Raw genomic sequence first — 12,500 nt, forward strand, 5'->3', positions numbered from 1 at the left:
GGTCAACAATCATAATGGTTCTTCCTGACATTGGATAGACAAAGAAGTTACCCAGGCCGAGTAGGACAGCTGTAGTGGATGAGGAAAAGATACTGGGGGAGACGTAGAAATATCATGGGAAGGTATGGTAAGTGTAGAGGGAAGGACAGTACTAGTGCAATAAAAGAGAGAGAGAAAAAAAATCGTCTGATTACTTCCTGCCTAGCAACATGTAAAGTGAGGCCAAGAAAACAAGTAAATGTGCTAGACATCGATGGTCATACAGTACTATGGTAAAGTATTGTGGTGAAAAAGATTTAAAGAAGTTCTTTATTAGAACAAAATGACTTTGTAAGATAGAAGTAGTGAAAAGGGTAGAAAAAACGGGGAGTGAATGGGGTCGGATAGGAACTGATAGGAGGGGAAGGGTTAAGAAAAGTGATGAGATTAAACAGAGTATTTGCGCATCTGAGGAAGAAGGTTGTCACTTGAAAAGGTGGGAGATTCCGTGAGGATGCCCGACAGGTTGGGGGGTTGGGGAAAACACACACAAGGAAATAGGTAGTGGAGCAGCATTGTTTGGCAGGGCGGCCTCCCGCCTACAGTAGACGCCAAATATTCATACATTGACGGGGGGAGGGCGATGTCGTCGGATAATGGTTAATGGTTAAAATTAATGTGCTAGACATCTAAGGTCATATAGCACTATAGGAAGGTATAGTAAAGGGGGATGTCAGGTGATAGTTGCTATCTGTCAACTATCTAGAGTAGTATTGAAAGGTTGAAGATGAGGGGAAAAATTATTGTGGTTTAGGTAAGGGAGTTAGATCAAGTGAAGGATATTTATGCGTCTGAGAAAGGAGAACAGGTTGTCAAGGCAGAAGCTGTGGGATTCTGTAAGGATGCCTGATATGTTGGGAGGTCGGTGAAGGGAGGATAGGTGTGAAAAGCAGAGGTACGTGCTGTATAAAACTGTGGACAGGACAAGAGAATGTGTGGAACTGAAAGAGGGACGTTACATAGAGATCATAGGGGCAGGTCTGAGCGTGACATCAGATAGGCGTGTGATATTAAGCGAGTGTGGCCAATACGTAAGCGTGCGACGGCCGTCTCCCAACATCTGTTTTTGTGAAATGGAGCTGACCAAGAGGAGATTGATGGTTTTACAGTATGTAGTTTATTGTTGTGGAGTCTTGACCAAAAAGATTGCCATCGGGTATACAAGAAGGTTTTAAAGTGGGGGTAGTAATCCGTAGCTGGAATATGTGAGAAGCGTAGTTGAGGTGATGTGGACATTGCGGCATAGCGTGCAAGAGTATCTGCCTGTTCATTGGCAAGGATTCCAACATGGCTGTGTACCCAGCAAAATCTGACCGATTTGTGACGTGTGGATATATAGAACCAGTTCTGGATCTTACAGACAAGGGTCGAGTGCATAGACTTTTTAAGGGTTAAAGAGTTATGGGAGTCAGTAAAAATAGTGAAAGAGGAAGAGGAGGATGAGTATATGCGTCTTAAGGCAAAAAGGAGTGCATATAGTTCTGTAGTAAGGACACTAGATTCAGGAGGGAGGGTGTATTTGAAAGTGCAATTTGGGAATGTTACTGCGAATCCAGCTCCTGAGATGGATTTGGAACCGTCAGTGTAAACATGAATGCTGGAGGAATGAATGGAGACATGGTCAAGGAAATGAGTGAGAAGGATAGAGGGGGGAATATTTAATTTTGGTGGGTCAGGGAAAACTGAGGAGCAAATACAGGGGTTAGGTATAAGCCATGGAGGAATGGAATGTCGTCGGATAGAGAGGGACACTCGGGCAATATAGATTTTAAGGGGGAGGTCATATCTACGGAATGTAACCTTAGCAATATCGGTGGACTTATGGCGCTCTCTAAGGGAAATGGGGTAGCATTGTACTGATACTGCAGCATAGTCCAACAGGCAGGCGAGCAGGTCTTCTCCACAAACTGACCAATTCTTGTTGTAGACAGGGCTGTTTGTTAGGGAGATGGACAGTTCCGGTATAAATATTGAGGGAGGGATGAGGTTGTGCAAGAATGAGTTTGCCAGTGAAGTCAATTAGGGGTGATCATGCTTTAGCTTGAGATTCGGACATAACTGTGACAAAGGCGAGAGGAAACTCTGCCTAATTGATTTTGAGGTATTGCTGGAAGAGTGCTGGAAGAGTAAGGGGCTGTAGGGGGAATCACGAAAAATCGATCCCATTTGGCTGAGCTAAACAGAGTAGGGAGGATTGCGGTAAAGTGGACAATAAGGCAGCATAGTAATAAAGGAGGAAGGGGGTAGTAAATGAAGAAAGCTGTGAGGTTGAGGAGCATTGGGTCCCGGTCCTCGTCTCCTAAGCCCTCCCCCCACGGCAAAAACGGGCATGTGATTGGGGGATGTCAAAGGCTATGGAGTGAAAGGGAAGGGAGGGAGAGAAAAAAATTGAAAGAGGATGCAAATAGCTGTACAAGGGGAAGTGGCTTGTAAGGGTTGTTGTTTTATAATGTTTTATGATGGACAAGTATGGAGGAGGCGCGTAGAGATGAGGGGATGATACAAAATGGGAATTGGTACTAGAGGATGTGTGGGAAAAGTTTCTTGGAGGCAGACAGTGGATGGGTTATAGGAAGGTAGGAAGTGACGATGGTCAGGTCTGTGAGAAAAGCAAACGACGAATATTTCACTGCAGAGAAACATTACGAAGTAATCAACGGGCAGTGAGGGTAGAAATGGGTGTCGTAGAAGTAGGATAAGAACCCGGGCAATGAGGTAGGGGATCAGGGGAAGGAGCTGCAGTGTCTGGAGGTTCATCTGGAGACGAAGGGTCCAGTGAGGGGCACTACTGGGACAAAAGGAATTCATGTGAGTATGCAGGAAGGAGCTGGAGGGATGACGAGGAAGGAAGCGGTGTTGGTATAGGAGGAGAGGAGAGGTGGTGGTGTTGGGAGGGAGTGGGCGGCAGAGGGGATGGTGAATATGAAGTCGATATGGTCTGACAAGATTCTCCGCCGATATAAACCTAACGGGGAAGTCATGTCTGCAGAAGGGAATCTTCGCAGTATTGATGTGGAACTTATGGCAACCTTTAGGGAAAATAGTGTAGCACTGTGAGGCAGACAAGCAGGTCGTCTTCACAGTATGACCTATCCTTGTCGTATAGAAGGCTATCAGCTGGAGAGCTTAAAAATAGTTCCGATACAAGTATTATATATGGGGTTGTCCAGGAATAGGTTTACTGGTGTGGTGCACATAAATGTTACTTTTTCTCTAATCCTTACGGACCCACCCCTGGCTTAGAGGACGTAATCCATGCATTGAAAAATCCTATTAATATCGATAGTATTTTCTGTTCTTTATTCACTTTAAGTGGTATTGAATGTGTATACATATTGTCCGACATGATATTCAGGCTGGGTTGTCAGTGCTGTGCATGATAAGCTACGGTCACCCTGGTCTCCGAAAAAAGGGTCAGATCGACCCCCCTCCGTTTGTGCATTATGTAAAGTCAGGTCCAGTGTAATGAAGTCTTATTGGAAAGAAAGAAAATTTAAAAAGGCATGCTTCAGATATTAATGTCTTTTTATCGTGAATAGTATTGGAAGTACTTTTATTCTCTGATGACTGTATAAGAAGACATGAAACTCACGGTGAAAATGATCCAATGAATTTCATATTTAACCTTCGAGGAAAACAGTTATATACTGTATTAGAAGGTTACATAAGCATGAATTGTCTTGAAGTGCGTCCACACTACATACAGTTAAACATATCAAAACTCACATTGAAGACTGTACCGTATTTCTATAAAAGCAACTCTATATTAATGAAAAGAACATTTAAATAATTACTTCTACTGTCAAATGAAATGTAGACACGAAATTTTGGTTAAGTTAATAAAAACCCATCTATTTCTGGGAATACTGTGTTGGTAGGACTACGTCTAATCTTTTAAAGCAAGCCATCTCATTTCATCTCTCACTTCATATTTGTATCATTTCTTTTTCCTAAGCCAGCTAGAACTTTACTGTCCTCTGATGCTGAGATAATGTAATAAAATAATAAATCCTGAGAGATTTGTAACATCCACCAATCATCGATGCAGATTCACTGATAATAATATCCTGAATTTTAATCACTTTTTATTTTCATGAATTATCATTCTGAAATCATAAATAAATAAAATAAAAAATAATAATTTCAATTTGAAGATGATGTCGGGCCATCTTGAGGCAGCAACTTGGAATCCATTGTCAGTGAAGTATATCATCTATGGAGTGAGTGACGTGTTGTGAAATCCTCTTTATGACGAATAGATGATGCAGAAGACGGGGTGCAAGAGAGATTTTTGACATCCGAAAAGAAAACAGACGGTCATTCACCTATTTTTTGTCTTTCCAAATTATACTGTGAATCTGTTGAGATGAAGTGTGATGTCTTCTAGGCCATACTTCTTTTTGTTTTTGTTTTTTCCTTACTGAAGAACGACTGTCGAGGAAATGTGGATGAAATGCTTCACTTGAATTTTTCTCACTTGGACCTATCACACGTTGCAAGGTTTTAACAATTTAAGCAATGTGCATCTCATGAGGTCGTACTTGAACAATGTTCCCATTTATAATGTCTCAATATACTTATACATGCAGTATACACTAGGATCCAGTGATACATATGAAGAGCAACAATATATTAACTTAATGAGTATATGAGACTTATATCTGCATGACAAGTACACAGTAATTCTAAGGATACCTTCACTCAGACTAAATTAAGTCTGATATTATGTATATCAGGTATTTTTTTGTACTTTAGAAATCTATAGAACACATTCTACAATTCAAGATATTGCACATGAGCTCTCAGATAACTGGCTATGTATGAGCTTGCAAAACCAGTCAAGCAAAACCAACCCATTCCTTTCAGAATGGAAGTAAAGCACTCACTTCTACTGTGGCCTCTAACAATAAAGGTGTGGTGTGCTAAACCCTCACTTTTTGGTTGAAATAAATATTCTACATTACTGAGTAAAAGATGTACGGTGATACTGATTAGGGGTTATATTATAATAAGAATTATTGCACTCCCCAAATATGTGGTAGAAAATATCAAATAAAATTATCTAATTATCTTTCTCTTTACTTTCCTGCAAATAAATATTTTACCCAATCAGTCAACTATATCACTCAAAAGTAATGCTATAAAAAGACTACACTCTTGTGAAATCAAATCTATAACAAATTTTCTTCACAACCTATTACTTATGGATATAACAAGATATCTGTCCTTGTATTCTCTCAGTGGAAAAAAGAATAAAAAATAAAATTCTGCTAACTTGGGAGGAACAAGTTTAAACACACATTTACAAGGAAATTATGACTGTATTTACCACAAGTAACAAAAACATAGGTAGCAGTCATGAGTGGAGGGGACAGTAGGGGGGGACAGACCTCAACAGCATCACCACCAAGAGTAGACATGACTCAAAAAAAGGCTGAACCTGATTCACTCTTCTTACCTTTGGATAACACTGCCAAGATAACACATATATTAGACACACTAGCTAAACTGTGTCCTTGAGCAAGAAGCTGCTGTAACATTATTCTGTTTTTGTTTTTTTTATGTCGATTACTTGTGTATTACTTGACGCACAATGGTGTACAAGTTCTTTTGGAGACCTGAAGTACAAGGTTTGTGGCTTCATTGCCAACCATTCAATGATTTCTAACTTCTTTGAAAACCTTACCTTCATTCTCAACCAGGTAGCTTTATCAATATCCAGTGGAAAATAAAGAGGAATGGTGCATTACTAAAATACATTTAAAAAAAAAGAAGAAAAAAAAAAAGAATAACAATAATAATAATAATAATCTACCTGGCCTGAGATGAGGTGATGTCATATATGGATATACAAAACTGTCATGCACATCAAATAATAAACTCAAAAACTTTCAAGTACCAACTTTCACACCTCTTTACACTAGGGATATCCATACACCGCCAAGGGAACATGCACGCGCTCTTTATCGGACAGAATCAGATTCTGTCAGTCAAGTATCACAAGAGAGAAGCAGTGCCTTTACCTGGAATCCAGCAAATGCCCCTCCATAAAATTAACAAATAACAAATTCTGCACAATAACTCAGAAAATAATATTATAAAATCAACTCTACATTTTTACAAAGTATTTTACCCTAGCATCTGTTCAAGAACACTCTCACTCCCAAGGACAGTATTATTCTATGTTCACTCATTCTTCAGTATACCACAACAGGGTACTATGAATGAAAGGGGGAAAAGAAATGGGGAAAATTCCTACTAATCTTCACTCTGCATATTTCTTTCAGTTCTTGCTGTGATGCATTGCATGTAGGTTAGTAATGCATGGTTTGAGAAAATGTCAAAACATAAAATAAATATTTTGTTTTTGGCAATATATCTATCAATGAATCCAGAATTACTGAATGATGCCCATTCACAAAATCATCTTCTAAATCACTTTTTTGAGATGAACATTCTCCAAACTTTCTTCTTTCACTCTTCAAAAGTCTCTTGCATGAACAAACTCAAAAGTTCACCCGGTCTATAAATATCCGACTTGCATCCACGGAACGTTTCTTATGCTTTGGCTGTTGCGTTTTACAGCCGCCTAAACGCTGTCTCGTCAAGTAGTATAAAAGTTGTCACGTGTTCCTTATTACCTAATCAAATCACATTTCCATCATTTTCAACATCTGCTGCTCTCTTTCCCACAGTTCCTTCAACTAATGCGTTTATCATGTCAGCTGAAGAACCTTGAGAATTCTACGAGTGCTCGCGTGATCTCCTTGGTGCGCTCTGCCTGTGTGACAGCCTTGTGGAACTCCACCAGCTGAGCTTGCGTTACAGCCTCAACACCTCCAGAGTTCTTTGTTGGTAGGACTTTCAACTTGGCTTCCAACCACAGGCAGAATTTTGGACGGTCAAACTGCATAATCTATTCAAAAGGAAAAGGAGGGAAATAATTCATATGAATAACATCTGTATATGTATGTGTATATGTACATATATGCATGTGTGAATGTAATCATACACATACATTCATTTATACATAAACATATACATATATTTATATACATAAACATATGGGAACATGCACAAGCACACAAACTTGTTCTTAAAATCTATAAAATATTGAAAATAATGATAACTAAGGTTTACAATATTGTTCAACATAATACCAAACATTTCAGCTTTCTAAAAACATTTGAAAATGTAATCAAATAAAAAAACACCACAATTACATATCAAAACATGAATAGCCATATGAAATACTGAATACTACACTTCAGACACAACTAATTCCAATACTGCATATTCTAAACCCAATGCCGCCAGGAAAATGCAGCGCTGACTAGTTTTTTGTGTGTGTGAAATGAAATACACATGGATAGCTCAACCAGGAGTCAATTAGAAGACCTGATAACTTCTGATTTAAACTTTCCTTGAGTCTTCTGGAAAGATTCTTTTAACTAATGCTATTAAAATCAATGCTTTTCTTGTTATTATAAACATTATAATCATTATAATGTCATTATCATCATCAATAGCAATATTAAATAACAGATGTTTCCGAACATCAAGAAAAAGGTTAAATAGGTGAAATGGGTCAAACTACATTGACTCATTGGTGACTAAACACTTGTGGAGACATGTATGTGACTTGTTGAGCCATGTATGTGTATAAACTAAACTCACTGTGAGCATGGTATGTCTGCACATGCCATCCTCGGTGTCATTTGGTTAATGAAAGTAAAACAAAGTTGATAAAAGTATTCTAACACATAAATTTACAGAACATGTAGTTTATGCATTCTCTTTATTTGCTGAATTTTCAATGATTCTTCAGAACTTGCTGTGTCCATTCAGCAAAATGCATCAAAAGTTACATAATTCTAAAGACCTGTCTCTAACTAGTGTCTGATGAAATTTATATTGCAAAATTCACTGAATGTATTTACTCTTACACAAGTTACAAAAATAAGATATATATGGCCCTTATGCCTTTGTTCCTATAATCATACACGCCCAATCTGAGAGCTACCTCTGACAGCCTTGTCTCCTGTTTTGGTTGCAATCCAGTTGTGATTCCCAAGATTTTGTGTCTAGGTTGGCTTCCAAACATTATTAGCATGTTCAGAGTACATGATCTTATTCAACAAATTTCTTAAGCAAACATGCACTCTAGATCCTCATCCTCTGTGAAAAAATCAGTTCAAGAGTAAAGAATCCTCTAGCTCTGGGTCCGCTATTTCCTTGGGCTTGGCCAAACGGGGTCATAATTACTGACCTGAGTCTAGTTCCCAAACGATAAAATAAAAAGGAAACCCAGGATAAAAGGGAAATACATACCTGGTAAAATGTTTCAGCCACATCATGGTGCATGTACTGCGGGAGGATAAAGATAGCTGCAGTAATTAGGTTGCTAACTAGATTCTCTCCGTGAGTGTTGAAAATATTTACAACAAGCGTTCGTCTAGTTTCAAAGTCTGGTCGATCTTCGTGTTTCCTCCCAGCTTCTACAAGGTCTTGGAAGAACTTTAGCACAGCTGCATTTGCATCCTAAAAATAATGAAGAACATGAATCACATAAAAAAACAACAAATTTGTATCATAATTGCTAAAATTTCAATATAAAATACCAAAAAGACTGAATAATGTTTACTTACTTTGTGATCAAGCATACATGCCTGAAGACCACATTCAAGAATAGTATTTAAGGCAGAACACTGCAGGAATGCGACTGGAGCCCGTTGTAAGAACCTGTGAATGAAGTTATATCCTGCATTACTATCTGCAATTTCCACTCTCCTGTCCTCTAATTGTGTATAAAAGGGTATAACAATTAAACCATACTAATATTGAAACCTAAAATCCAGTATTGGATGTAGGCTTTCCCCAATCTGCACACCCCTTTGAGATATGGTTTGCATCAAAGGGATGTCATGGTGTCGTAAAAGGCAACTATAAGGACCCCTACCAACCTCCACTGGGTCATCGTGGCAGGATACAGCCCTATTCCTCCCTATGATGCAAACCATAAATAAGTGAGGTGACAGATTGGGGGAGGCCAATGTCCAACAACAGATTTTAAAAGGCTGAAAGATAGATAGAATATTGCAACACTTTCCTTCGCCTTACTCTTTACTCTACACAACTCTACAAAAAACTTACCTGGCACATAATCTGAACCAGTCATCAACGGTGTCAGGATGATTCCTAAATCCACTTGGTTGTGTAAGGAGTACAAAAGTTGGTTGCGTAAAGGCTTCAAGCATGGCAAGCAGCCCTATAACACAACCAGGTTCTCCTGCATACTCATCCACTAAAATGCTACCCAGGTACAAGAAACAGCTGTGGCCATGAGTTGCATATAGCCCTACAATCTGGAGGAAAAATTTATCATTAGTATTCAAAATACAGAACAGTGTTTTGTGTACACAGCAATCAGAAATCAGATATCAGTTCCCGCCAAGAATTTTTTTCCCCAGTTTGTAAGAAGCTTCAAAATTAAACACACAAGCTCAGAAATTCAAAGAAATATAAAAACTTCCCACCTGTTCTACAAGAGGTGACAAGAGCGGTGCTGACTGTTGATGGACGCAACGCACTGCAAACCGTAAACTACGACAGCAATGCTCCATTACCCGTAAATCTGAGCTATACCTTTGGAAAGTCATGGAGAGAGTAGGCCATACCTGGAAAAAAGTAAATCAATTGAAAATATAAATAAATGAAAAACTGAAAACTGAAAAAAAGGTAATAAAATAATAAGAAAGTAAAAAAAATCAATAATAAAGTAAACTGGTCAATAAATACTAAAAACTAACAATAGAAAGACAAACAACTACTGAAATTCAATAATAAAATCAAACTATAACTTTGCACAAGCCAATGAATAGACAACTTTAATTCATTCAAACAAAAAATACATTGCAAACTCACCTCCATTACAACCTCTTGACATGGGTGCTGCTCTCCATTCTGTACAATGGGATTTACATTTCTAAAGATTGCCGCTAGCCGATCCAGCCACACTACAGGGTCAGTTTTCGTATTCTTTTCTATAGGAGCATTTTCCTGGAATTGTGATCAGTGCATTACAACCTCAGTGAGAGTAATTAAGAAAAATGGACTAAAGGATATATATACATTAGATATATAAATATAAATATAAATATAAATATGTGTGTGTGTGTGTGTGTGTGTGTGTGTGTGTGTGTGTGTGTGTGTGTGTGTGTGTGTGTGTGTGTGTGTGTGTGTGTGTGTGTGTGTGTGTGTGTGTGTGTGTGTGTGTGTACTTCACAGCCAAAAATCTCAAAAGTTATTGTTAAAAAGAATGCATTACTATAAAAAAAAATAATAATAAAAAATAAATAGATGAATAAAATAATAAATCAACAAACAAAATAAAAAACTCAATCTGAGGAGGATCATATACAAGCACTCCCACACTTACCTCCATTAGTTTTTGCAAATTTCTAACTTGAGATAAACATAACTTTTTCATATCCGTTTTTATTCTCTCCGGCGGAAATCTACCAAGTATTGATGCAACACCTTTCAGAAGTCCTACCACAGCTTCATTGCTTATGCTAAATGAATCGAGAGATTCTATGATTTGCATCAGTCCTTCAAAATGCTGCTCAATATGGTCACGACAACTCTGACATATTGCATCTAAGGCCTGCAAAGGAAATGCATATATAAGTGATACTTGAAATACTTATCACAATTACTGAATACCATTTACACATACAATTATATTTTGACCTCTTAACCACTCAGTGACAGTGATGGATATGACCTATAAATGCTTCATTACTCGCAGCGAGCTTAAGCCTAGCTACAAAGTCTAGAGTGTTGCGTAATATTACATCAAATAACTCAGGCCCCTTCACCATATGGATAATAAATCAATGACACCTTTTTCTGCTCTTCAAATCTCCATAAATCTATTTCCAAAAGGTTAAAAATCCAATTCTCCTTACACAATTACCAGTATATACCATGGTCACTTCTAAAAGTAAGACAAAGAAGCAAGAAACATGAATCTGGAAGCATGTCAACAAAACCGAAAATGAATACACACCTTAGCTGCAACCGTGGCTAGGTGTTTATTGTGTAGCCTTTTGGTGAGGAACTGAAGAACAAGCGGAAGGACGTCAGGGTGACAGGCAATCCACTCATTCAATTCTGCTAGCAGCTGGACCGATGTAAATGCCACTTGCATGTGCACTTCATCTGGCTGCTTTAAAACTGCTTCTAAAATAGGTGGAACCACCTCATTCTCCTCCCTGGGATGAGATTGTACCATTAGATTATTGTCAATCCTTCTGACAGAGAGGGGGGGAAAAAAACAAGTTTCATTAAGCTAAGAAATCTATTTCTCCACTAATAATGCTGACTACTTTCTAAATCAAATATCATAATATATTCATATTTACCATGGGTCTAACGCTTAGACAACTAAAAATACTACACCCAAATCTAACAAGTTATAACAATCATCAAGTTTACTGCTGTAACATATATCAAAAACAAAGTATTCACACCTTCAGCTATACAAAATCTTAACCACCTGCAAACCAGTTGGTTGAATTACTAAAAAATCATAACACCAAAAAACTTGTTCTGCATGTGAACTATAAAACAAAACATGTACATAACTTGGATACATGAAATTATTAATATAACCTCTACATCAACATGCAATTAATCTACTCCATTTCTGCCTTCACCACATCTAATAATTAAGTGTACTTTCCTAAAAATATATCATGTACATAATCATCTTAAAAGTTTCTTACAAATATTGTTTATTGCATACACATTTTTTCATATCCTTTCCATGTAAATATTTCCATCAATCTACCAAAATCAAGCAGACAATTACCTCTTTAAGTTTTCTCTTTTTGTTTTTCTCACTTACAATCAAACCATATCTTTTTCCTTCACCAAGATCTGTTCATCATTTAATTCCATGCATTCCTCCACCACCTTACTTATTACAGTCTAGATCAAGAGTGATTACAGTCTTTTACAAATCTTTTATTAAATAATCAAAAAGCTTTTGAAAACACTTACGGGACAAGGTTCTTAGCTACACTTTGCATAATGAAAAGTGCAGCTTCAAGAAGGTTCCAACTTTTCGTGACATCTGGGGCTTGCAATATATTCGACATCTGCTGGAAACATGGCTTCGACCCACATATGAATACTACATCCTTGATCAGTTCCTGTACACGCTCCCGAAATTCATAGAAATCGTCTTGTTGTAACAAAATATTCTCCTGCAAGGCACAAGCAGAAACCAATCAATAAAACCTTTTGTGACACACAAACACGAAACTCAATCTCTAACAACAGCGGCAAGCTTAATAAATAACTTCCAGACAGAGATTCACATGTAAACTATACTCACATGGTCAGGTTCAATTTGACAGTGCCGGTACAAAGCTTCTATCAGACGCTCAACATAG

General features: G+C 37.8%; 1 protein-coding gene across 4 annotated transcripts in view; it reads right to left on the reverse strand.

Annotated features, from left to right (window-relative positions):
• Window positions 1-4,111: 4,111 nt before the first annotated feature.
• Tnpo-SR (transportin 3) overlaps window positions 4,112-12,500 on the reverse strand; it is a 20,735-nt gene continuing 12,346 nt past the window's right edge. For 2 of the 4 annotated variants that reach the window (XM_027375544.2, XM_070117032.1), the window contains 10 exons: window positions 12,443-12,500; window positions 12,106-12,311; window positions 11,111-11,354; window positions 10,478-10,705; window positions 9,964-10,098; window positions 9,576-9,716; window positions 9,193-9,404; window positions 8,688-8,781; window positions 8,371-8,580; window positions 4,112-6,955 (listed from right to left, as the gene is read on the reverse strand). The exon at window positions 12,443-12,500 is cut by the window's right edge and continues 89 nt beyond it. In XM_027375544.2, coding sequence (XP_027231345.1) covers window positions 6,761-6,955; window positions 8,371-8,580; window positions 8,688-8,781; window positions 9,193-9,404; window positions 9,576-9,716; window positions 9,964-10,098; window positions 10,478-10,705; window positions 11,111-11,354; window positions 12,106-12,311; window positions 12,443-12,500 — 1,723 coding nt within the window. In that variant the 3' untranslated portion in view covers window positions 4,112-6,760. The remainder of the gene's footprint in view (window positions 6,956-8,370; window positions 8,581-8,687; window positions 8,782-9,192; window positions 9,405-9,575; window positions 9,717-9,963; window positions 10,099-10,477; window positions 10,706-11,110; window positions 11,355-12,105; window positions 12,312-12,442) is intronic. The other 2 variants (XM_027375546.2, XM_027375545.2) reach the window with 2 other exon arrangements.

Source organism: Penaeus vannamei, chromosome 39 (assembly GCF_042767895.1).
Source record: "Penaeus vannamei isolate JL-2024 chromosome 39, ASM4276789v1, whole genome shotgun sequence".
Classification (NCBI taxonomy): domain Eukaryota; kingdom Metazoa; phylum Arthropoda; class Malacostraca; order Decapoda; family Penaeidae; genus Penaeus; species Penaeus vannamei.